The sequence below is a fragment of the Pristiophorus japonicus genome, chromosome 20 (assembly GCF_044704955.1).
Source record: "Pristiophorus japonicus isolate sPriJap1 chromosome 20, sPriJap1.hap1, whole genome shotgun sequence".
NCBI lineage: Eukaryota > Metazoa > Chordata > Chondrichthyes > Pristiophoridae > Pristiophorus > Pristiophorus japonicus.
The window spans coordinates 15,638,940-15,665,915 of NC_091996.1; the positions used below are offsets into that span (position 1 = coordinate 15,638,940).

A 26,976-nucleotide genomic window follows, 5' to 3' on the forward strand; every position below is an offset into this window, starting at 1 on the left:
TCGAGTGAGATCAACCCCTGCATGCCCCCCTCTCCCCCCCCCCCTTACACCTTATTGTTCCACGCAGGCTATCATAAGAACGTAACAATTAGGAGCAGGAGGAGGTCATACCGCCCCTTGAGCCTGCTCCGCCATTCAATAAGATCATGGCTGATCAGCGACATCAACTCCACTTTCCCGCCCGATCTCCACATCCTTTGATTCCCCGAGAGTCCAAAAATCTATCACTCTCAGCCTTGAATATACCCAACGACCCAGCCTCCACAGCTCTCTGGGGGAGAGAATTCCAAAGATTCACAACCCTCTGAGTGAAGAAATTCCTCCTCCTCTCAGTTTTAAATGGCCGACCTCTTATCCTGAGAACGTGACCCCTGGTTTTCGACTCTCCAGCCAGGGGAAGCAACCTCTCAGCATCTACCCTGTCAATCCCCCTCAGAATCTAATATGTTTCAATGAGATCAGCTCACATTCCTCTAAACTCGAGCGTATAGGACCAATCTACACAATCTCTCCTCATAGGACAACCCTCTCATCCCAGGAATCAATCGAGTGAACCTTCGTCGCACCGCCTCCAAGGCAAGTATATCCTTCCTTCGATAAGGAGACCCAAACTATGCTCACTATTCCAGGTGTGGTCTATCCAAAGCCCTGTACAATTGTGGGGAGACTTCTTTACTCTTATATTCCAACCCCCCTTGCAATAAAGGACAACATGACATTTACCTTCCTAATTGCTTGCTGTACCTACAGGCAAACTCTGTGTGTGCGCTGTACAGGGACACCTAAATCAGTCTGAAGCTCGATTCAAACTTACCAGGGCACAGGTCTGTGCCACATCTCTGCATCTGCACCTCTGCTCCCGAGCAAACCTTGCCCCCACTGGCGGGAGGGGGATTGCTGCACGATCGGTAGCGCTTGCTTTGGCCTCCGCCACAGGTCCGACTGCACGGAGTCCAGGTACCCCAGGGGCCCCAGTTCCCGTTCACTGCAAACATGAAATACATTCGTCATATCGACTGGTCAAAATCATTCCAGCTTCGCACCCCGCCCGGTTCCCGTCACCTCTCCCGGCTATGTTATTTTCTCTCCTTCCCCTCATCGCGCTTTCCCTGTCGGATTATCAGGTCACATGGCTCTTTTATGGGTGCTGTGCGTAAATTGCCCGCCGTGTTTTTCAACAATTAAAGTGCATGATTCCATATAACTAAAACCACCTATTTCCACCTCCCTAACGTCACCCGTCTCCGCCCTTGCCTCAGCTCAGCTGCTGCTGAAACCCTCATCTATGCCTTTGTTACCTCTAGACTTGACTATTCCAACACACTCCAGGCTGGCCTCCCACATTCCACCCTCCGTAAACTAGAGGTGATTCAAATCTCGGCAGCCCGTGTCCTCACTCGCACCAAGTCCCGCTCACCCATTACCCCTGTGCTCGCTGACCTACATTGGCCCCCGGACCGACAATGCCTCGATTTCAAAATTCTCATCCATGTTCTCAAATCCCTCCATGGCCTTGTCCCTCCCTATCTCTGTAATTTTCTCCAGCCCCACAACCCCCCCAGATCTCTGCGCTCCTCTAATTCTGCCCTCCTGAGCATCCTTGATTATAATCGCTCAACCATCGGTGGCCGTGCCTTTTGTTGCCCGGGCCCCAAGCTCTGGAACTCCCTCCCTAAACCTCTCCGCCTCTCTTTCCTCCTTCAAGACCCTCCTTAAAACCTACCTCTTTGACCAAGCTTTTGGTCACCTGCGCTAATTTCTTCTTATGGGCTCAGTGTCAAACGTTTTATCTTATAACACTCCTGTGAAACACCTGGGGATGTTTGACTACATTAAAGGCGCTGTATAAATATAAGTTGTTGTTGTTGTTATGATTGGCTGTGAGAAGCGCAAGTTCTTTCTTTTCTTCGTTTGCCAATTGCCAAGAGGACATATTATAGACCCGTTCCCAAGCTTCCAATAACACTGCCCTGCAGCCGGCCACCAGGAGTGTTGGAAGGGAGGCAGCCTCCAATTCGCAGCCCCACTGTGGGAAGTGCCTCCCAATGGCAGCAGGGCCGAGATTGGAACTCACCACACAGCCTGTTCGATGGCACCCACGACATCCTTATTGTCCTGTGGCACACACAGGAGCTTCGTACACTGCCCCACCCCCACGGACCTTTATTTACCGGCCGGCATGATACGATTCAAATAGTTCAAAGTGGAGCAACATGGAATTTACAGCAAAGGACAGGCCATTCAGACCAACCAGTTCATACCGGCGTTTATGCTCCACATCAGCCTCCTCCCATCCTTTCGGCATACCCTTCTATTCCTTTCTCCCTCATGTGCTTATCCAGCTTCCCCTTAAATACATCTTTGCTATTCACCTAAACAACTCCCTGTGGCTCAGAGTTCCATAAGAACATAAGAATTAGGAACAGGAGTAGGCCATCTAGCCTCTCGAGCCTGCTCCGCCATTCAACAAGATCATGGCTGATCTGGCCGTGGACTCAACTCCACTTACCGGCCCGCTCCCCATAACCCTTAATTCCCTTATTGGTTAAAAATCTAACTATCTGTGATTTGAATACATTCAATGAGCTAGCCTCAACTGCTTCCTTGGGCAGAGAATTCCACAGATTCACAACCCTCTGGGAGAAGAAATTCCTTCTCAACTCGGTTTTAAATTGGCTCCCCCATATTTTGAGGCTGTGCCCCCTAGTTCTAGTCTCCCCGACCAATGGAAACAACCTCTCTGCCTCTATCTTATCTATCCCTTTCATTATTTTAAATGTTTCTATAAGATCACCCTTCATCTTTCTGAACTCCAACGAGTAAAGACCCAGTCTACTCAATCTATCATCATAAGGTAACCCCCTCATCTCCGGAATCAACCCAGTGAATTGTCTCTGTACCCCCTCCAAAGCTAGTATATCCTTCCTTAAGTAAGGTGAACAAAACTGCACGCATGAAGTTATTATTTGGGTGCCTATAAACTACGCACACCAGTGACTTTTTACCCTTACTATCTCTAATCTCCACCCATAATGATTCAAATTTTTGTTCATTAGAGCCAATATCATCTCTCACAACTGCCCTGATATCATCCTTTATTAACAGAGCTACCCCACCTCCTTTCCCTTCTTGTCTATCTTTCCGAATTGTCAGATAAACCTGTATGTTTAATTCCCAGTCTTGGCCACCCTGCAACCACGTTTCTGTAATGGCCACCAAATCATACCCATTTTTAATGATTTGTGCCATCAACTCATTTACTTTATTTCGAATGCTGCGTGCATTCTCACCACTCTCTGGGTAAAGAAGTGTCAGCTGCGGCTCAGTGGGTAGCACACTTGCCTCTCAGTCAGAAGGTTGTAGGTTCAAGTCCCACTCCAGGGACTTGAGCACCAAAATCTAGGCTGACACTCCCAGTGCAGTGCTGAGGGAGTGCTGCACTGTTGGAGGTGCTGTCTTTCAGTTAAGACATTAAACCGGTGTGTCTGCTCTTTCAGGTGGATGTAAAAGATCCCTTGACACTATTTCGAAAAAGAGCAGGGGAGTTATCCCTGGTGTCCTGGCCAATATTTATTCCTCAAACATAACAAAAACAGATGATCTGGTTGTTATCACATTGCTGTTTGTGGGAGCTTGCTGTGCACAAATTGGCTGCCATGTTTCCCACATTACAACAGTGACTACGCTCCAAAAGTATTTCATTGGCTGTCAAGTGCTTTGGGACATCTGGTGGTCATGGAATGGTGCTATATAAATGCAGGTCTTTTCTTTCTGAATTCCCCATTGGCTGTGTCGCCAGGGTCTGGGAGCTCCGCCCCCTTTAGCTGATTGGTCCGCTCATACCTGGGCACGGCTCGCTGTTGCACAGTTCAACGTCGACGTCGCTCCCTTCGCACAGGCGGCCCCCATACTGAGGCGGGGGGTCGAAGCAGGACCTGGACCGCTGGTGAACACCTCCTCCGCAGGAAGCCGAGCAATGGGACCAGCTGCCCCAAACTGTCCAACGCCCGTCCACTGCCCGGCGGGAAGAAAGAAAGAAAGACGACATGTCACGGCAAATAACTGCTGTGTCGTGGGAGGTTCGTTCTCTTTTGTCTCAGCAGCAAAGGCCTCAGGAGCCCCTGGGCCCCCGTGATGTTCAAAGAAAGAAAGACTGACATTTATATAGCGCATTTCACCTCCACCGGACGTCCTACATGCTTTACAACCTTTTTGGAGTGCAGTCACTGTTGTAATGTGGGAAATGCGGCAGCCAATTTGCGCCCAGCAAGCTCCCACAAACAGCAATGTGATAACGACCAGATAATCTGTTTTTTAATGTTGATTGAGGGATAAATATTGGACTGGACACCGGGGATAACTCCCCTTCTCTTCTTCAAAATAATGCCCGTGGGATCTTTTACATGCACCTGAGAGTGCAGACAGAGCCTCGGTTTAACATCTCAGCCGAAAGACAGCACCTCCGACAGTGCAGTTGTCAGCCTAGATTTTTGTGCTCAAGCCCCTGGAGTGGGACTTGAACCCACAACCTTCTGACTTCAGAGGCGAGAGTGCGACCCACTGAGCCATGGCTGACACTGGTTAAAGTCGCTTCTCAGCGCCTTCTGTCAGGGACCAGACCGATTGGCCGAGTGCAACATTGGTTCTGCCCGAGATGAATTATTACCCCCTCGGTTAAAAACCTCGAGTAAAATAACGTCAGTACAAGCAGGTTATTAAACTTGCATTGCATGCACAACTAGAGTAGTGTGTCCAATTCTGGGCACCGCACTTTAGACAGGATGTGAAGGCCTTAAAGAAGGTGCAGGAAAGATTTACGAGAATGGTTCCAGGATTGAGGGACTTCAGTTACGTGGATAGACTGGAGAAGCTGGGATTGTTCTCCTCAGAGCAGAGAAGAGATTTGATAGCGGTGTTCAAAATCCTGAGAGGTCGGGACAGTTTCCTGACCAGTTTTATCTGGAGAGATTCCTGCAATGGAGCCAATGACCTGGAAAATGGCAGTCTTTCAACCCTTGACCTTTATTTGCACTGATTTTTAAAAAGAAAGACCCGGATAAATATCTGGACAGGATTAAAGGATGAATACATTTCAAAAATCATGAGGGGTGTGAACAGAGCATTGGCGGAAGGGTCGAGAACCAGAGGACACAGATTTAAGGTGACATGGCAAAAGAACCAAAAGCGACACGAGGGAATTCACTGCCCGAGAGGGTGGTGGAGGCAGTTTCAATCGTGGCTTTCAAAAGGGAATTGGATAAATACTGGAAGGAACTTTTTTTTTGCAGGGCTACGGGGAAAGGGCGGGGGAGTGGGACTAGCTGAGGCGCTCTTGCAGAGAGCCGGCACGGGCTCGACGGGCCAAATGGCCTCCTTCTGTGCTGTAACCGTTCTGTGATTGTTTGAGTGTACAATCAACAGGCTCCACGCAAGGCGTGAGATTCGAAGGATTTCCGCGCACCCTCACCCAGTAAGCAGTAAATGCATGGAATTAAAATAGTCACTGCTGTTCTGACTAATACATTCAACCTGCAGAAATAGCTGGTAAGAGGGTTAAGTATGAATAGTTGAACAAATGCTGTATGGAATTCAACGATTCCTGAGCAATTGGGACCAGAGAAATGTGGTGGCAGTGAGGGCCGAGGGGGAGCAATTTGGGGCGTAGGGTTAGGCTGGACAGGCATTCTGGGGCTTTCACTGCTTTACCTCTGGGACAAGCAGAATGTCTCCTCGGGAAATGAACCAGGTCGAGCGGAGGCCACGATAGGACATCTCCTGTACAGTCCACAGAAGGAATCAGTGCGATGGGCTGAATGCCCTTTTTTTCATTCCATGCTCTCTTATCTGTATCATATAAAGTTGGCACTCTCGCACTCCTTCTCTTGTACTCCGTCTCTCGCACTGTGTCACGCGCACTGTCACTATCACGGGCACACTGTCACGCGCGCACACTGTCATGCACTGTGTAATGCACGTTTTTGGATCACACTTGGTGGGGGGAGGGGGGGGGGATTGTACAGAAACAACAGCAATGAAAGTACAGACACGCTTCTCCAGCAATGTACCAGAGCCATAATGTCTGCAGCCTCTTAACTAAGCGGTTTGCAAACTCACCTAGTCTTTAATTCTCAATTAGACTTTTTTTTTTTGAAATTCGTAGCCAATCGTTCCAATTCTTTGTCAAATCACAAACGCCAGAGGTCACCTTGCACACACCAAGGATCACTCTGCGCCAATGCTCTTAGCCAAAAGGCCTAGAGCCACTGCACCGTTCCTGGAAGTACTGCAATACCAGGTTCGTGCCATGGAGGTGGATGGGTCAGGTCCCCCACACACCTCCGTGGAGGTGGATGGGTCAAGCCACCCCACCCACCTCCTGTTTCCAAAAAAGCAAGCATATACCTTCCTGATCCAGGGAGAACCACCCGGAGGTCATGGTGGCTGGTCAGGTCAGTTACGCATGATCTTAGCCAAAAGGCCGAGAAGCGATTCAATCCACTTTGAGTAAGCAATTAGACTTTGCAACCTTAAAGGTATATACCTGCACTTCAGCAGCAGAGTAATGCTACATGTTTCACACAGCCATGATGTGCCAGCGCACTTCTAGGTGGGTTCGAGTGTTCTGGGCATGCGTGCTTCCGGCCCAGGAGCGGACTCTGGGGGGAAATGCTGGAGTGGCAGCAGGCTCTGGGCAAACAACATTCTTCCAGTTCCAGATCACTGCGCAGTACGCTTCTGCACAGCTTCTGGCCGTTTGTAACAGTCAGTCCACATCATAAGTGCAGCCTCTGACTTTGTGAGCAGTGCCATGGGAGATTCAGTCGTGTTCTTATAATTCTGGTAGCTCCAGTGATGCAAGGGTCATAGGTTCACATTGTTAACCAGGCTGAATTTTCCTTTATCCCGGGGGGGGGCTGGATTACAAAGGGGAGGAAGTTATGGTTCAGCTGTACCGAGCCTCGGTCAGACCCCGCCTGGAGTAAGTGCGTTCAGTTCCGGGCCTCGTACCTCACGGGTGCAGCGCAGAATCACCGGAATGGTACTGGGGGCGGAGAGGGTTAAATTATGTTTTAAATTAAAACAGGTTGCATAAACATGGCTTGTATTCCCTCGAGTTTCGAAGATTGAGGGGTGATCTGATCGAGGTGTTTAAAATGTTAAAAGGATTCGAGAGGGTGGATTCAGAAAGACTATTTCCTCGGGTGGGGGAATCAAGAACAAAGGGGACACAATCTTAAAATTAGAGCCAAGTAATTTAGGAGTGAAATCAGGAAGCATTTTTCCCCACAGAGGCTAGTAGAAATCTGGAATTCTCTCCCCCAAAAGACTGTGGGTGCTGGGGATCAATTGGAGCTTTCAGGATCACTCGATTTTTGTTGGGTAAGGGTATCAAGGGATTGGAGCTAAGATAATTAAATGGAGTTTAGGTCGCAGATCAGCCCTGATCTGATTGAATGGTGGAGCAGGCTGGAGGGGCTGAATGGCCTCCTCCTGTTCCTGTGTGCAACGGTTGGATGAGGTTTTTTTTTGCAAGTTTTCAGCGAACCCAACAAGGGGACACTTCGTGGATCAGCAGCCTGTCACTGACGGGACCCAGAGGACAGAAATGTTAAAGAAAGAGATTGAATTGCTACGATCTGCCCAGAAGCACAATTCAGCCAGCAAGGTGTGAATTAGTGTCATGTTTGCACCTGTGAGGACGCTCACAGGTTTGCCCTTCGATAGCTCAGTTGGTAGAGCGGAGGACTGTAGTGGAATACAAAGCAAAGTCATCCTTAGGTCGCTGGCTCAATTCCGGCTGGAAGGAGCTAGCATTCTTTTGCTTCTTCCGCAGTGTAGTGGTTATCACGTTCACCTAACACGTGAAAGGTCACGGTTTGAAACCGGGCAGGAACATTTTGTAGCTGCGATGGCCGAGTGGTTGAGGCATTGGACTTTAAATTCAATGGGGTTTCCGATGTGGGTTCAAACCCTGCTCACAGCAAACTTTTACAAAAATAGTTGTAGAGCTGTTGTTTAGCCAAGGGGCACTTATATAATATGTGTTTTGGTGCCCTCAAGAAAAAAAAAAACAGGGGGCACCTGAAAAGGTTTTGGAGGGTGCCTGCTCCCTGACCCACACCCCCCCCCCGCTCCCCCTTTAATCAGGGGGCACTTGATTATTTTCTTACAAAAATAGTTGTAGAGCTGTTGCGGTGTGAGTGGCTTATGATATTCACAAGGCTCAATAAAACGCCAGCCAGTTGGGTCTAGGTCATCCTCTAAATGGCACACATTTAGAGACCGCATGGGTGAACTACAACAATTGTACATTCCTGTCTGGCGTAAAAATAAAAAAATAAATAAATAAGGGAAGGTGGCTCAACTGTGGCTATCAAGGGAAATCAGGGATAGTATTAAAGCCAAGGAAGTGGCATACAAATTGGCCAGAAATAGCAGCGAACCCGGGGACTGGGAGAAATTTAGAACTCAGCAGAGGAGGACAAAGGGTTTGATTAGGGCAGGGAAAATGGTATACGAGAAGAAGCTTGCAGGGAACATTAAGACAGATTGTAAAAGTTTCTATAGATATGTAAAGAGAAAAAGGTTAGTAAAGACAAACGTAGGTCCCCTGCAGTCAGAATCAGGGGAAATCATAACGGGGAATAAAGAAATGGCAGACCAATTGAACAAGTACTTTGGTTCGGTATTCACGAAGGAGGACACAAACAACCTTCCGGATATAAAAGGGGTCAGAGGGTCTCGTAAGGAGGAGGAACTGAGGGAAATCCTTATTAGTCGGGAAATTGTGTTGGGGAAATTGATGGGATTGAAGGCCGATAAATCCCCAGGGCCGGATGGACTGCATCCCAGAGTACTTAAGGAGGTGGCCTTGGAAATAGCGGATGCATTGACAGTCATTTTCCAACATTCCATTGACTCTGGATCAGTTCCTATCGAGTGGAGAGTAGCCAATGTAACCCCACTTTTTAAAAAAGGAGGGAGAGAGAAAACAGGGAATTATAGACCAGTCAGCCTGACCTCAGTAGTGGGTAAAATGATGGAATCAATTATTAAGGATTTCATAGCAGCACATTTGGAAAGAGGTGACATGATACATCCAAGTCAGCATGGATTTGTGAAAGGGAAATCATGCTTGATAAATCTTCTGGAATTTTTTGAGGATGTTTCCAGTAGAGTGGACAAGGGAGAACCAGTTGATGTGGTATATTTGGACTTTCAGAAGGCTTTCGACAAGGTCCCACACAAGAGATTAATGTGCAAAGTTAAAGCACATGGATTGGGGGTAGTGTGCTGACATGGATTGAGAACTGGTTGTCAGACAGGAAGCAAAGAGTAGGAGTAAATGGGTACTTTTCAGAATGGCAGGCAGTGACTAGTGGGGTACCGCAAGGTTCTGTGCTGGGGCCCCAGCTGTTTACACTGTACATTAATGATTTAGATGAGGGGATTAAATGTAGTATCTCCAAATTTGCGGATGACACTAAGTTGGGTGACAGTGTGAGCTGCGAGGAGGATGCTATGAGGCTGCAGAGTGACTTGGATAGGTTAGGTGAGTGGGCAAATGCATGGCAGATGAAGTATAATGTGGATAAATGTGAGGTTATCCACTTTGGTGGTAAAAACAGAGAGACAGACTATTATCTGAATGGTGACAGATTAGGAAAAGGGGAGGTGCAACGAGACCTGGGTGTCATGGTACATCAGTCATTGAAGGTTGGCATGCAGGTACAGCAGGCGGTTAAGAAAGCAAATGGCATGTTGGCCGTCATAGCGAGGGGATTTGAGTACAGGGGCAGGGAGGTGTTGCTACAGTTGTACAGGGCCTTGGTGAGGCCACACCTGGAGTATTGTGTACAGTTTTGGTCTCCTAACTTGAGGAAGGACATTCTTGCTATTGAGAGAGTGCAGCGAAGGTTCACCAGACTGATTCCCGAGATGGCGGGACTGACCTATCAAGAAAGACTGGATCAACTGGGCTTGTATTCACTGGAGTTCAGAAGAATGAGAGGGGACCTCATAGAAACGTTTAAAATTATGATGGGTTCAGACAGGTTAGATGCAGGAAGAATGTTCCCAATGTTGGGGAAGTCCAGAACCAGGGGTCAGAGTCTAAGGATAAGGGGTAAGCCATTTAGGACCGAGATGGGGAGAAACTTCTTCACCCAGAGAGTGGTGAACCTGTGGAATTCTCTACCACAGAAAGTTGTTGAGGCCAATTCACTAAATATATTCAAAAAGGAGTTAGATGTAGTCCTTACTACTAGGGGGATCAAGGGATATGACGAGAAAGCAGGAATGGGGTACTGAAGTTGCATGTTCAGCCATGAACTCATTGAATGGCGGTGCAGGCTAGAAGGGCCGAATGGCCTACTCCTGCACCTATTTTCTATGTTTCTATGTTTCTATCCACAATGAGGTATGCAGTTGTGAGCCCAGTGGATGAACTGGTAATGTGCAGTGTGATTGTTAACCCTTTGTTAATAAACCAACTTGTTCTTAATAGCAATGTGTTGCTATGAATTCTTAAGCAAAGAACCCATGAAGCAAATACATTATAATTAGTATCAAGACCAGTCCAGAGAATCTCCTTCATTTGGTTCAACCGGGAAGAGCAGCAGTGAGGAGAGACAGAGGGAGAGAGGGAGGGGCAGAAGACATGCGCTGGGACTGCGTGCTGATTATAGCTCATCGAACAGTAGAATGGAGAATTGTGAACAACTTCTAACATGCTGAGTTCATGAGCTCAGTCTCGGCTGCACAGGAGAGGCTGGCTGATTCCCCATAGGAAGGCAAAAGCAGAACCAGAGGGATCGTCACCCATGGCTCCATTATGTCACTGGCTGTTTGAAATGGTGGGTTATTGGACGTCTTTCGGATGAGACGTTAAACCGAGGCCCCATCTGCTCTCTCAGGTGGACATAAAGGATCCCATGGCACTATTTCAAGGAAGAGCACTTGTAATCTCCCGCATCTTCGTTCTGTCAGAAAGTCAGGAGACAGTTTAGTGAAAAAAAATGGAAACCAAGCTTGCTCATTACAAAGAGTTGCACATTTAATTGGGGGGGTGGGGGGGGGGGGGGGAAGAAAAAAAACATACTGGCAGACCGGGTGTGAATCTCGCCGAGCTGCCAAGGGGAACATTCCTCTGCGGGTGTCCAGTAGCCTGTACCTTACATCGCTGTGCCCACGAGGAGGCAGCCATCCCTGTTCTTCCTCCACCAGGACATTTGCACAGCCTGAGCGGAGTCCAGGTGCAACCCTGTCCCCTGGCTAAGCCAGGAGTAGCATCAGCTGTGGCTCAGTGGATAGCACACTCGCCTCTGAGTCAGAAGGTTGTGGGTTCAAGTCATACTCCAGAGATTTGAATGCAAAAATCTCGGCTGACACTCCCAGTGCAGTGCTGAGGGAGTGCTGCACTGTCGGAGGTGCCGTCTTTCAGATGAGACGTTAAACCGAGGTCCCGTCTGCTCCCTCAGGTGGACGTAAAAGATCTCTATTTTGAATAAGAGCAGGGGAGTTATCCCCAGTGTCCTGGGCAATATTTATCCCTCAATCAACATAACAAAAAAACAGATTATCTGGTCATTTTCTCATTGCTGTTTATGGGAGCTTTCTGTGCGCAAATTGGCTGCTGCGTTTCCTACATTACAACAGTGACTACACTCCAAAAGTACCTCGTTGGCTGTAAAGTGCTTTGAGATGTCCGGGGTCATGAAAGGCTCTATATAAATGCAAGTGTTTCTTTTCTTAGTCACGTCAATAGATCACAAACACAATCCATGCTACTTGCACAAGAAATGTTCCGATTTGGCATAGCCACTGATCTAAGACAGATGATTAAAAGGAGTGGGCAAAGTGATCCAATCATAATTTTTTCTCCTTTGCTGTGCTATGTATAAACCGTGCCATGTTTTAGACAGAGATATGTGTGCCAACCAAGGAGCTGTTTACAGTAGTATTAATGTTTGTTTCATGTGTAATCTGAAAATAAAGAAAACCAGTTCACCCAGGAGATAGGAACTTCATTGGAAGTCTGAAGAGAAGATTGTCACTAATCAATCCAAAGGAGGAGTTTAGGAGAAACGTTTTTACCCAGAATGAGAATGTGGTGAGAATGTGGAATTCGCTATCACAGGGAGTGGTTGAGTTAACTAACATCGATGCAAGTAAGGGAAAGCCCAATAAACACATGAGGGAGAAAGGAATGGAAGGATATTCAGATAGAGTTCAGAACATCAAAGCATAAGAATTAGGATCAGGCTGTACAGCCCCTCGAGCCTGCTCCACCATTCAATGAGATCATGGCTGATCTTGTACCTCAACTCCACTTTCCTGCACTATCCCCATATCCCTTGACTTATGAAGATAGGTTGAGTAGTTTGGGCCTCTGCTCATTGGAGTTCAGAAGAATGAGAGGTGATCTTACCGAAACATATAAGATAATGAGGGGGCTCGACAAGGTGGATGCAGAGGATATTTCCATGTAGGGAAAACTAAAACTAGGGGATATAGTCTCAGAATAAGGGGCCGCCCATTTAAAACTGAGAGGGTTGTAAATCTGTGGAATCCTCTGCCCCAGAGAGCTGTGGAGGCTGTATCACTGAATATATTTAAGACGGAGATAGACAGATTTTTGAGCGATAAGGGAATAAAGGGTTATGGGGAGCGGGCAGGGAAGTGGAGCTGAGTCCATGATCAGATCAGCCATGATCTTATTAACTGGCAGAGCAGGCTCGAGGGGACAAATGGCCTACTCCTGCTCCTATTTCTTATGTTCTTAATATCCAAAAGAAATCTAGCGATCACGGTCTTGAATATACTCAAAGACTGAGCCTCGGCAGCCCTGGGCGAGAGAATTCTAAAGATTCACCACCCTCTGAGTGAAGAAGTTTCTCCTCTGTAGATGAAGTTGGATAAAGTCAACTGAGTTAGTCATATATTTACCTCAATAAACGAAACTTTACGACAATCTTTAACAGCGGTATGTATACGACAAAGGAGCAACATAATGTGCAGCGGGTTAGAATGCGGCTGACTACGAGGTTCTGATATTTTTAGGCTTGTGAATTTGTGTGCAAGATTCGCTATGGCAACAGGTGTGAGTGAACGCAGCTCTTCTGGGTCGGAAACGCAGCTTTTATTTCACCTACCGGGACAAGGAATGAAGGCGCATTTGTTCACGTCGGTCGGTTTCCCCACGCACGGTCGTCCTCCATGATGCGCGGGTGGGTGGTCGCAGCGTCGCGCACGGGTCCGGTTACCCCGGCCGCACGTTCGGGAGCATTCTTCCCACGCACCCCAGTCAGACCACCGCCCGTCAACTGACAAGAGAACGCACACCGCAGTTAGGAGCTGTTGGGAGGCACTGGAGTCACGCTCCCGTCTCGCTGGGAAACTGCACTGTTGGCTATATTCCTGAGCTGTTCACTAAAAACAAAAGAATTCGGAGCAGGAGGAGGCTGCACAGCCCCTGGATCATGGCTGATCTTCGATCTCAACTCCACTTTCCCACCCGATCTCCATATCTCTTGATTCCTCTAAAGCCCAAAAATCTATCTATCGCAGCCTTGAATCAACAATTCAGCATCCACAGCCCTCTGGGGTAGAGAATTCCAAAGATTCACAACACTCTGAGTGAAGAAGTTCCTCCTCATCTCAGTCTGAAATGGCCGACCCCTTATCCTGTGACTGTGACCCCTGGTTCTAGACTCTCCAGCCAGGAGAAACAGCCTCTCAGCATCTATGCTGTCAATCGCCCTTCAGAATCTTAAATGTTTCAATGCGATCACCTCTCCTTCTTCTAAACTCCAGAGAGTATCGGCCCATTTTACACAACCTCTCCTCATAAGACAATCCTCCTACCCCAGGAATCAATCGAATTCAGACCAGGAAGATCCTAGATCCAATCCTGGGTTTGTGCTGAGGCAGCGAGATCTTGTTCAGGTCAGCTACAACTGGCAGGGGCTGGGGGGGGGGCGGAGAAAACTGATCTAGTGACCCCGTGGGAAAGTATGTCCTTGTGGATTTGGGGTAAGGATAGGGTCAGGTCCAGCTCTGATGTTCTGAAGAGTTGAATAGCCTGCTGACATTTCCTGACCAGCCTCACACATGGAGAAGGGGCATTGGGTAGCAGACGGATGCCAAGACCCATGGAACTATTCCCCAGCAAGAATCAGCAGCTTCAGGAGAGGAGAGGACACAATACTAAATAAATCCATATGTTATTAAAACATTTTTCTCGTGTACAACTTCCTGTTATGATTTTTGGTCATGCTTTTATGTTGACATTTAGCATTGAAACTACCCCTGTAAACATGTGCGGTAGCATAATGGTTATATTACCAGACTAGTAATCCAAAGGCCTCAACTAATGATTTGGCAGTGTGAGTTCAAGTCCCACCACGGCAGCTGGGAAATTTAAATTTAGTTAATTCAATAAATATGGACTTAAAAAAATACTCGTATCAATCGTGACCATGATTGTCGTAAAAACCCATCTGGTTCACTAATGTCTTTCAGGGAAGGAAATCTGCCGTCCTTACCAGGTCTGGCCTATATGTGACTCCAGACCCACAGCAATGTGGTTGACTCTTAACTGCCCTCTGAAATGGCCTAGCAACTCACGCAGTTGTATCAAAGAACTAAGATAAACAATAAGCCTCACAGACTGCAGCAGTTCAAGGCGGCGGCTCACCACCACTTTCTCGAGGGCAACTAGGGATGGGCAATAAATGCCGGCCTTGCCAGCGATATACACATCCTGTGACTGAATAACAAAAAAGTTAGATCGGAAATCCTGTATATAAACAGCTGCCTGGAATGATGTAGCTGTAGGCTCTGGCCAGTAGTTGGCGCTGTGGAGAGAGTTTCTGAAGTCTCTCATCCAACTTTGTCGGCACCTTTGTATATAGAGAAACGTGTATTCATTAACTGACGGTGTGCAATGCCATGGCCCATTTATTAGTCTTAGGAAACCACTGTGGCAAGACAGAACCCTCCCGATCACAGCCAAACTAGCAATGGGTTATAATGAACTCAGGAAACAGTTGCAGATCCTGACCTGGACAAGGCTTGGTGTCACATTGCCTTGATTCTACATCCCAGCCATGGCATGATCTTCCTCCATTGGCCGGTAAGGGGTTGTTGCATAAACGGATTCGCTCTTCGATCCCTTGTCCGCAGGTAACGCTGCACGGGCCCCAGTCCAGCCATTCGGAGAAAGCACCGTGCACTGGGAAAAGGGAAAGCAACTGGTCAGAACAATAGGAAGCCCCATCAATGGGACCAGAGGATATTTGCATTCAACAAGCCCTTTCAAGCGTTTGCAAGGAACAATCCTGGGCTTCTTTTACTTTGATTTTTTGTCCACATGGAACTTACAGCACAGGTTTATGTCGGTGTATATGCTCCATATGAGCCGCCTCTCACCCTACTCCATCTCACCCTATATCCTTTCTCCCTCATGTACTTATCTAGCCTCCCCTTAAATGCATCTATACTATTCGCCTCAACTACTCCCTGTGGTAGCAAGTTCCACATTCTCACCACTCTCCTGGTAAAGAAGTTTCTCCTGAATTCTCTATTGGATTTATTAGTGACTATTTTATCTCGATGGTCCCTAGTTTTAGACTCCCACACAAAGTGGAAACATCTTCCATATGTCTACTGTATCAAGTCAAATTGTAAAGACCTCTATCAGGTCACCCCTCAGTCTTCTCTTTTCTGGAGAAAAGAGCCCCAACCTATTCTGTTTTTCCTGGTCGCTCCAACCTCTCAGTTCTGGTATTACCCATCTGGAGACCAGAACTGTGCACAGTACTCCAAGTGTGGTCTAACCAAGGTTCTATATAAGTTTACCATAACTTCCTTGCTTTACAATTCTATTCCTCTGGAAAACCCCTTTGCGCCTCGTGGGGCAAATTGCCCGGCAGGGCGCGAGGCTGACGCGGGGTGCGGACATCCGCCGGGGCGCCCTTTAATGGGAAGGCTGTACGTGCCCCGGGCCGCCATTTTTTTTTTTTGTTGCACGACTTTTCCATCAGCCCGACAATGGCTCTCGTCTCAAATGGGCCGTCATCATCCAGCCCAGCACGCCTCTGAGTGTGTCAGGCCGCTGGCCCGGTCGTGCGCATCCCTGGTGGCCTAGTGCTGGCAGAGTGCGCAGCGACCCGTCCCTTTAACTGAAGGGGAATGGCGTTGTGGCGCGGACGCTGACCTTTTCAGCGTGGCGCTGACCTCAGCGCCGTGCGGACACCTCGGGAGCGCCCTGCCAACGAGGTGGAGCGTCTGAAACAGCGCTCCGCCTCGTTTGAGGGGCGCAAAGAGCAATTCCTCTCCGGGGGTGGGGCGGGGGGGGCAGAACTTCCCAACCGGGCGTTTACTTACCCGGGCCCGGAAGGTTACCCGCCTCTGGCAATTACCGCGGAGCAATTTGTGTTTCGGTATTTACAGAAGTGATGAATGAGTGTTCTCTGGTCTCATAGTCAATTGGAAAAATAAGTAATGGTGGTCAATGCCCCTTCCCTGTCAACAACTCACAGTGTCAGCTTGCCTCGGTTGGTACTCTTGCCCCCGAAGCAGAAGGTTGGGAATTATAAGGCTCAATCCAAGACATTAGCAGATAATCTAGGCTGACATATCAGTGCAGTGCTGAGCGAGTGCTGCATTGTTGCAGATGCCACCCTTCGGATGAGATGTTAAACCGAGGCACCGAGAATACCTACCTAACCTCATCCTCCTTGCCCTTCCTCAGCAGCTTAGGAACCATGATGTTCCACAGAGTACACCATCATCTCTAGCTGTAGAATCATAGAATGGAATCATAGAATGATTACAACACAGAAGGAGGCCATTCGGCCCGTCGAGCCCGTGCCGGCTCTCTGCAAGAGCACTTCAGCTAGTTCCACTCCCCTGCCCTTTCCCCGTAGCCCTGCAATTTTTTTTTCCTTCAGGTACTTATTCAACTTCCTTTTGAAAGCCACGATTGAGTCTGCCTCCACCACCCCTTCAGCCAGCGCATTCCAGATCCTAACTACTCGCTGCGCATTAAAGGTTTTTCCGCATGTCGCCTTTGGTTCTTCTGCCAATTACATTAAATCTGTGTCCTCTGGTTCTCGACTTTTCCGCCAATGGGAACAGTTTCTCTCTATCTACTCTGTCTAGAGTACGACGTGCAGTTCCGGTCACCACATTACAGGAAAGATGTGATTGCACTAGAGAGGGTACAGAGGAGATTTACGAGGATGTTGCCTGGGCTGGAGAATTTTAGCTATGAGGAAAGATTGAATAGGCTGGGGTTGTTTTCTTTGGAACAGAGGAGGCTGTGGGGAGACATTACTGAGGTGTATAAAATTATGAGGGGCATGGATAGAGTGGATAGGAAGGACCTATTTCCCTTAGCAGAGGCGTCAACAACCAGGGGGCATAGATTTAAAGTAATTGGTAGGAAGTTTAGAGGGGATTCGAGGGGAAATTTCTTCACCCAGAGGGTGGTGGGGGTGTGGAACTCACTGCCTGAAAGGGTGGTAGAGGCAGAAACCCTCGCCACATTTAAAAAGTATTTGGATGTGCACTTGAAGTGCCGTAACCTACAGGGCTACGGACCAAGAGCTGAAAAGTGGGATGAGGCTGGATAGCTCTTTGTTGGCCGGCATCGACACGATGGGCCGAAATGGCCTCCTTCCGTGCTATAAATTTTGATGATTCTATGACTCCTCATGATTTTTGAAATGTATTCATCCTTTACTGCTGACCAGATATTTATCCGGGTCTTTCTTATTAAAAATCAGTGCCAGTAAAGGTCAAAGGTTGAAAAACGGCCATTTTCCAGGTCAGTGGCTCCGATGCAGGAATCCCAGATAAAACTGGTCAGAATGAGATCCACCTTACCTTGCACAGTTAGAGTTATTCCTACAAAGGACGATCCCATGAGATTCCGGGCTACACATTCGTATTCTCCTGTATCTTCCTTCTCAGTGGAGAGGATTTGCAGAGTGGAGTTCGGTAAGACCACCAGTCGTCCATTTTCCCTGACCGGTCGGCCATTTTGGGTCCACTCCACCACGGGCAGAGGCTCACCTGCCGCCTGGCAGTGCAACGAGACTCTGCCCCCGACACCCACAACCGTGTCCAAAGGTTCCACAGTGAACACAGGCGCACCTGCAGAGAGGGAAACAATTTGTTCAACAGATTAAGATCGGACAGATTGACGAAGCCCAGCTGACAGTGTGTGGAACTGTTCCACAATTCCTCACTCAACGGCAGAATGAAAATTAAGTCTCACAGTGCACCGTGAACTCCATGCATGGCAGTAGATTAGATATGACATACGGTAAGTGTAGCAGGCTTGGGAGGAAACATGTGACTTTGGGCCTATAAGAACATCAGAACTAGGAGCAGGAGTAGGTCAATTGGCCCCTCGAGCCTGCTCCACCATTCAATAAGATCATGGCCGATCTGATCATGGACTCAGCTCCACTTCCCTGCCCACTCCCCATAATCCTTTACTCCCTTATTGCTCAAAAATCTGTCTCTCTCCGCCTTAAATATATTCAATGACCCAGCCTCCACAGCTCTCTGGGACAGAGAATTCTAAAGATTTACAATCCTCAGAGAAGAAATTCCTCCTCATCTCAGTTTTAAATGGACAGCCCCTTATTCTAAGACTACATCCCCTAGTTTTAGTTTCCCCTACGAGTGGAAATATCGGGGAAACATAGGGGCCGCCCATTTAAAACTGAGATGAGGAGAAATTTCTATGGTTCTCAAAGCTCCCCACCACTGGGGGTTTTCATGTCACATCTGCCTCTGTTGTAGACTCAGAGATTGATTAAAAGATTCTGACAATGATTGATAGGGTAGATGCTGAGAGGTTGTTTCCCCCTGGCTGGAGAGTCTAGAACTAGGGGGGGAATACAGGCTCAGGATAAGGGGTCAGCCATTAAAGACTGAGAGGAGGAATAATTTCTTCACTCAGAGGGTGGTGAATCTTTGGAATTCTCAGCCCCAGAGGGATATACTCAGTCTCTGAGTATATTCAAGGCCGAGATAGATAGATTTTTGGACTTCGGGGGAATCAAGGCATATGGGGATCAGTTGGGAAAGTGGAATTGAGGTTGAAGATTAGAAACATAGAAACACAGGAACATAGAAAATAGGTGCAGGAATAGGCCATTCGGCCCCTCGAGCCTGCACTACCATTCAATAAGATCATGGCTGATCATGCACTTCAGTACCCTATTCCTGTTTTCTCTCCATACCCCTTGATCCCTTTAGCCATAAGGGCCACATGTAACTCCCTTTTGAATATATCTAACAAACTGGCCTCAACAACTTTCTATGGTAGAGAATTCCACATGCTCACAGCTCTGAGTGAAGAAGTCTCTCCTCATCTCAGTCCTAAATGGCCTACCCCTTATCCTTAGACTGTGACCCCTGGTTCTGGACTTCCCCAACATTGGGAACATTCTTCCTGCATCGAACCTGTCCAATCCCATCAGAATTGTATATGTTTCTATGAGATCCCCTCTCATTCTTCTAAATTCCAGTGAATATAAGTCTAGTCGATATAGTCTTTCTTCATATGTCAGTCCTGTCATCCCAGGAATCAGTCTGGTGAACCTTCGCTGCACTCCCTCAATAGCAAGTACGTCCTTCTTCAGATTAGGAGGCCAAAACTGTACACAATATTCCAGGTGTGGCCTCACCAAGGCCCTGTACAACTGTAGTAAGACTTCCCTGCTCCTATACTCAAATCCAAAACATGCCATTTGCCTTCTTTACCGCCTGCTGTACCTGTATGCCAACTTTCAATGACTGATGAACCATGACACCCAGGTCTTGTTGCACCTCCCCTTTTCCTAATCTGCCACCATTCAGATAATATTATGCCTTCGAGATTTTACCACCAAAGTGGATAACCTCATATTTATCTACATTATACCGCATCTGTCATGTATTTGCCCACTCACCTAACCTGTCCAAGTCACCCTGCAGCCTCTTAGCATCATCCTCACAGCTCACACTGCCACCCAGCTTAGTGTCATCTGCAAACTTGGAGATATTACATTCAATTCCTTCGTCCAAATCATTAATGTATATTGTAAATAGCTGGGGTCCCAGCACTGAACCTTGCGGCCCCCACTAGTCACTGCCTGCCATTCTGAAAAGGATCCATTTATTCCTACTCTTTGCTTCCTGTCTGCCAACCAGTTCTCTATCCACGTCAGTACATTACCCCCAATACCATGTGCTTTAATTTTGCACACTAATCTCTTGTGTGGGACCTTGTCAAAAACATTTTGAAAGTCTAAATACACCACATCCACTGGCTCCTCCTTGTCCACTCAGCCATGATCTTATTGAATGGCAGAGCAGGCTCAAGGGCCCAAAAGGCCTACTCCTGCTCTTAATTCTTATGTTTGTATTACAATGATTAGTCAACAACTCCATTATCATTGTATCATCTGACTTCCAGGATGGTAGAGATGAACCAGATCGACCTTGGTCTTTTTATGGCTAACAATCCCTATGTTCCTGAGACTTTATTTTCTATAGTTTGGAAAGGGGCCTCTGAACCAGTGCATTATGGGAATGAGCCTCTTCTATCAGCAGTCAGCCCGAACCCGAGAGACCACCTGTCTCATTTTTGAACCAGTCTTTATTTAGCAGGCTGACTGGGAAATGTTTAAAATACGAACTGGATGCCAATGGGGATGACTTGACCAGTGCACTGCTCTGCAAAATCATAAAACGTGTACAGAAAGCACATTTATAGATAGGTTTACGCAAACGGCACAGAGCTAACCTTCCCTGGGGAAAAGTCTGTTTAACATTTACTTCTGGGGAATTGCGCTTATATTCTCCTTTCGATGACTGAGCACCGCCTCCATCTCCTGACATCCTGCGATGATTGGCTGTCTGAGATTTGGAATTCTCTCTGTTCTACCTCACCCCGGGTAGCCCCATTGATACGCAGTGTAACAAAGGGAGGCTGCAGCCAGGGCTTCTGCCCAGCATGGTTCTAGACATGGCAAAGGGTGGCAGCCACCATGCCAATCCACTCATTAACATGGTGCCATCGAGGCTCCCGCAATTAAAACATCTGCCGGTTTATAATATACTTGGAAGTAAAAATCAACGAATTATACAGTATTGCAGAGGAAGCAACATGTGTGGTTCCACGTGAAGTCAGAAGGTTGTGGGTTCAAGTCCCGCTCCAGACACTTGGGCACATAAATCCAGGCTGACACTCCAGTGCAGTGCTGAGGGAGTGCCGCACTATCGGAGGTGCCGTCTTTTGGATGATGCATTTAACCGAGGCCCCGTCTGCTCTCTCAGAAGGATGTAAAAGATCCCATTGCATTATTTTAAAGAGTAGGGGATTTATTCCCGGTGTCCTGGCCAATATTTATCCCTCAATCAACAGCACTAAAAAAAAAAACAGATTATCTGGTCATTACCATATTGCTGTTTGTGGAAGCTTGCTGTGCGCAAAATGACTGCTGCTTTTCCTACTTTACAACAGTGACTACATGCCAAAAAAAAAGTACTTAATTGGCTGTAAAGCACTTTGGGACGTCTGAGGTTGTGAAAGGCACTATATATAAATGCAAGTCTTTCTTTCTTTATGTTGGCGAGATGAGCTGTTGCGATCAATACTGAATGATAGGAGAGCTCGAGAATCACCAATGGTCAAAAGACGACACTGGACATCTGAGCTCTCAAGCAGTCCGGTGCGGTGCCCCCTGGAGTGAACTTACTCTGCAGCATGAGAGTGACCTTCCGTTCCACGACCCCCGCCTCATTTTCCGCAACGCACTTGTAATCTCCCGCATCTTCGTTCTGTCAGAAAGTCAGGAGACAGTTTAGTGAATGAAAATGGAAACCAAGCTTGCTCATTACAAAGAGTTGCACATTTAATTGGGGGGGTGGCGGGGGGGGGGGAAGAAAAAAAACATACTGGCAGACCGGGTGTGAATCTTGCCGAGCTGCCAAAGGAGACATTCCTTTGCGGGTGTCCAGTAGCCTGTACCTTACATCGCTGTGCCCGCGAGGAGGCAGCCATCCCTGTCCTTCCGCCACCAGGACATTTGCACAGCCTGAGCGGAGTCCAGGTGCAGCCCTGTCCCCTGGCTAAGCCAGGAGTAGCATCAGCTGTGGCTCGGTGGATAGCACACTCGCCTCTGAGTCAGAGGGTTGTGGGTTCAAGTCATACTCCAGGGGCTTGAACACAAAAATCTAGGCTGACACTCCCAGTGCAGTGCTGAGGGAGTGCCGCACTGTCGGAGGTGTCATCTTTCGGATGAAACGTTAAACCGAGGTCCCGTCTGCTCCCTCAGGTGGACGTAAAAGGTCCCTATTTCGAATAAGAGCAGGGGAGTTATCCACGGTGTTCTGGGCAATATTTACCCCTCAATCAACATAACAAAAAAAAACAGATTATCTGGTCATGATCACATTGCTGTTTGTGGGAGCTTGCTGTGCGGAAGTTGGCTGCCGTGTTTCCTACATTACAACAGCGACTACACTTCAAAAAGTACTTCATTGGCTGTAAAAGGCTTTGAGGAGTCCGGTGGTCGTGAAAGGCGCTATATAAATCCAAGTCTTCCTTTCTTTTTAAGCCACGCGCCTGGAAAACTGGGAGAAAACGAGAGGCCGTGGACCGAGAGAGAGAGAGAGAGAGAGATGGAAAGCACAATGAAGGACAGCAATAAAAGCAGAAGTGAGGATAGGTAGAAACAACAGGAGAAAAGAGAGGAACTAAACAGAGCAAGAGAACAGAATAAGTAAGAGGAACGAGGAGTACAGCTATTGTAAAGCCTGCGCCATAAGACCGTTGACATGAGATGAAGTGCGACTCACCACTGTCCCATAGATCGCCAGGGAACCATTGTTCATTTGGCGAATGCGATTACTAATGCTGAGGGGACTCCCATTTTTATCCCAGTTTATCGATGGTGCTGGATCACCATGGGCATCACAGTTCAAAACCACATTCCCTCCCAGGGGCTCCGTCTGGTAAGCACTGACCTCTCCTCGGAGAACTGGCGCCTCTGAAAATGGAACAGAACATCAGCATTTACTTTCAACGGGTCTTCTTCTTTTGGACTGGTTCCCCGTTCAAAGTTGGCAAATTCTACAGAGCCTCCAACATCAAGTGGGGCAACAGGACTACAAACTCACAGTGGAGACGCCCCATCACTACTCCTGATACCATGGTGCACTGTGCATCGACTGGAATGGGGTGTGGATCAGTGGCAGGAGGCAGTGATTCTCTCCATGATGGTGACCCGTAAGATTTCATCTGCTGGCGTTGCATTAGCAACACAGCAAAAATGGCGGGAGGATTTCCTTTGCTCGCTGTCTTCAATGAAAACATAAAAGTGTTCTAAAAGAACCGAATAATGGTTTGACTCAGATCAGTAATCAGAGGATATGTTGACAATGTTTTTAAACACAACACATAGCAACCAGGGGGATGTGTGGCAGAGAATTGGCCGTAATGCTGATGAATGTATTTGGAGTGGTAAAAAAAACCTGTCCCTTAATTGCCATTGTACCCGCAGCCCGCAGACCATGTACAACTAGCATGATGATGGACGGTAGACACAGTGGTAATGGGGCCAAAATTGATGGCCTTACCGCCCACTGCCACTGACATTCCTCCTCGAGTTGCGCCCAGTGCCAGTTTCGATTTGGTCTGGAGCGGACGGGAGAGGAGCCAGAACGGGGATGGACCGCTGCAAGGCGGCTGGTCTGATCCCGACAGTAGGTATGAAGAGCTGAAAAAAAGGTTTGTGAACAATTTTACATTTTTTTTCTTTACACCAACTTACCTTGATGGGGTCCCCTTAAGATCTTCCGATGTTTTTTTCTTAATGCTTTTTATTTGCAGCTCTTCGACCCTCCGTGGGCCCGACTCCATCCTCGGCGGCACTTGGGCGACAAGCGCCTTTGCCGCCGAGAATGGGAGCTCCCGCCCGCTGCCGCCCAGACAGACGGCGAAAGTCCCTCTTTTACCGCTGGCTGCTCTTTTAAGGGCCTTTTTGCCGAAAACCCCGCCCAGAGTACTGTCAGGTATCTCTGTGTCCATCGGCGGTCCTTTGGTCGGCCCTTGCCCTTCACCAATTCCGGCCCCATTGTTCCTGGACTTGTAATCCAGGGGCCCGGGCTAATAATCCAGAAACACGGGTTCAAATCCCACCACGACAGCTGGAGGAATTTAAGTTCAGTTAAATAAATCGGGAATGTTGACCATGAATCTACCAGATTGTCGTTAAAAACCCAACTGGTTCACTGATGCCCTTTGGGGAAAGAAATTTGCCGTCCTTACCCGGTCTGGCCTGTATGTGACTCCAGGCCCAGAGCAATGTGATTGACTCTTAACTGCCCTCTGAAAAGGCGGCTCACCACCACCTTCGAGGGCGATTAGAGATGGCCAATAAATGCCGGCCTTGCCCACGACGCGCACATCCCAGGAACGAATAAATTAAAAAAAACTAAGGGATTTAAATGTCTGGGTTCCCCTTGTCTACAGGATTCATATCTAAACAGTTGCATTCCACAGGTGGATTTTGCCTGACTCCCATCACATTCCTCAGTTATTGGTTTATTTTCATCTATCTTCATAAACTCCAATCCTCTTCCTAAATGTCATCATTTTTAAAGGAGTTATTCAGCACAGTCCACTTAGCTTAAGTCCACTTTTATTGGTGGGGAACATTCTGAACCTCGTTTGAGGTTTCTTAATTTTAAGCCCATGTTCTCTAACTTTCCAGTCACAGATTAAGTTAAATAGTCCGTTGCAACTTCATCAGCCATGCCTCTTGGTGCAGGAGAACCACACTCTGGAATAATTTTTGTGCGAGTGAGGGCATAAACCAGCTACAATACAACCAAGCGTTTTTAATGAGCTGCTCACAATTCGGGCATGTCTTCATTATCCCGCTATCCATAACTGTAGTGTATTTGCTTCATGGGTCCTTTGCTTAAGAATTCATTGCAACACATTGCTATTAAGAACTTGTTGGTTTATTAACAAAGGTTTTAACAATCACACTACACATTAACAGTTCATCCATAAGAACATAAGAAATAGGAACAGGAATAGGCCATACGGCCCCTCGAGCCTGCTCCGCCATTCAATAAGATCAAGGCTGATCTGATCATGGACTCAGTTCCACTTCCCCGCCCGCTCCCCATAACCCCTTGTCCCCTTATCTTTTAAGAAACTGTCTATTTCTGTCTTAAATTTATTCAATGTCCCAGTTTCCACAGCTCTCTGAGGCAGCGAAGTCCACAGATTTACAACCCTCAGAGAAGAAATTTCTCCTCATCTCTGTTTTAAATGGGCGGCCAATTATTCTAAGATCATGCCCTCTAGTTCTAGTCTCCCCCATCAGTGGAAACATCCTCTCTGCATCCACCTTGTCAAGCCCCCTCATAATCTTATACGTTTCGATAAGATCACCTCTCATTCTTCTGAACTCCCATGAGTAGAGGCCCAACCCACTCAACCTTTCGTCATAAGTCAACCCCCTCATCCCCGGAATCAACCTAGTGAACCTTTGCTGAACTGCTTCCAAAGCAAGTACATCCTTTTGTAAATATGGAAATAAAAACTGCACGCAGTATTCCTGGTGTGGCCTCACCAAAACCTTGTATAGCTGTAGCAAGACTTCCCTGCTTTTATACTCCATCCCCTTTGCAATAAAGGCCAAGATACCATTGGTCTTCCTGATCACTATCCTTTTGTGTTTCATGCACAAGTATCCCCAGGTCCCGCTGTACTGCGGCACTTTGCAATCTTTCTCCATTTAAATAATAACTTGCTTTTGATTTTTTCTGTCAAAGTGCATGACCTCACACTTTCCAACATTATACTTCATCTGCCAAATTTTTGCCCACTCACTTTGCCTGTCTATGTCCTTTTGCAGATTTTTTGTGTCCTCCTCACACATTGCTTTTCCTCCCATCTTTGCATCATCAGCAAACTTGGCTACGTTACAGTCAGTCCCTTCTTCCAAGTCGTTAATATAGATTGTAAATAGTTGGGGTCCCAGCACTGATTCCTGCGGCACCCCACTAGTTACTGGTTGCCAACCAGAGAATGAACCATTTATCCTGACTCTCTGCTCTCTGTTAGTTAGCCAATCCTCTATCCATGCTAATATATTACCCCAACCCCGTGAACTTTTATCTTGTGCAGTAACCTTTTATGTGGCACCTTGTCAAATGCCTTCTGGAAGTCCAAATATACCACATCCACTGGTTCCCCTTTATCTACCCTGTTCGTTACATCCTCAAAGAACTCCAGCAAATGTGTCAAACATGACTTCCCCTTCATAAATCCATGCTGACTCTGCCTGACCGAATTTTGCTTTTCCAAATGTCCTGCTACTGCTTCTTTAATAATGGACTCCAATATTTTCCCAACCACAAATGTTAGGCGAACTGGTCTATAGTTTCCTGCTTTTTGTCTGCCTCCTTTTTTAAGTAGGAGTGTTACATTTGCAGTTTTCCAATCAGCTGGGACCTCTCCAGAATCCCTGGAATTCTGGTAAATTACAACCAATGCATCCACAATCCCTGTTGCTACTTCTCTTAAGACTCTAGGATGCAAGCCATCAGGTCCAGGGGATTTATCCGCCTTTAGTCCCATTATCTTACTGAGTAGGCTCACAACCACCTGCTTCATCGTAGATTCCCTGAACCCAACTGGCTGGGGTTTTATTGAGTCTTGTGAACATCATGTGACTGGCTAAGCCACTCCCAACTCAACAGATCTACCAACCTGTGAGCATACTCACAGGTACATACATTGCAATAACCTGCTGGAATATCGCACACCTGCTGCTCTGATAGTTAGCTTTGACACAGGGAGTCAGGACTTTGATACCAGAAGTTGGAATACCAGAACTTTTCCCAAGAATATCTCTTTTTTATAAATGGAAATATACAGGTCTGATTTTC

The 26,976-nt window shown here is 47.4% G+C and overlaps 1 protein-coding gene, 1 non-coding gene and 1 pseudogene across 2 annotated transcripts in view; 1 reads left to right on the forward strand and 2 right to left on the reverse strand.

The window, feature by feature from the left end:
- LOC139233090 (hemicentin-1-like) overlaps nucleotides 1–26,976 on the reverse strand; it is a 530,358-nt gene that overhangs the window by 70,838 nt on the left and 432,544 nt on the right. The window contains exons 85-91 of the mRNA XM_070863608.1: nucleotides 22,867–23,057; nucleotides 21,765–21,846; nucleotides 17,893–18,162; nucleotides 15,065–15,235; nucleotides 13,155–13,325; nucleotides 3,844–4,014; nucleotides 815–985 (exon numbers count right to left, since the gene is read on the reverse strand). Of these exons, the coding sequence (XP_070719709.1) occupies nucleotides 815–985; nucleotides 3,844–4,014; nucleotides 13,155–13,325; nucleotides 15,065–15,235; nucleotides 17,893–18,162; nucleotides 21,765–21,846; nucleotides 22,867–23,057 (1,227 nt within the window). The remainder of the gene's footprint in view (nucleotides 1–814; nucleotides 986–3,843; nucleotides 4,015–13,154; nucleotides 13,326–15,064; nucleotides 15,236–17,892; nucleotides 18,163–21,764; nucleotides 21,847–22,866; nucleotides 23,058–26,976) is intronic.
- LOC139233292 (U2 spliceosomal RNA) lies at nucleotides 6,259–6,490 on the reverse strand (annotated as a pseudogene).
- Nucleotides 7,716–7,807, forward strand: trnay-gua (transfer RNA tyrosine (anticodon GUA)). The gene is given in 2 exon segments: nucleotides 7,716–7,752; nucleotides 7,772–7,807. It is a non-coding gene; the product is annotated as a tRNA-Tyr (tRNA).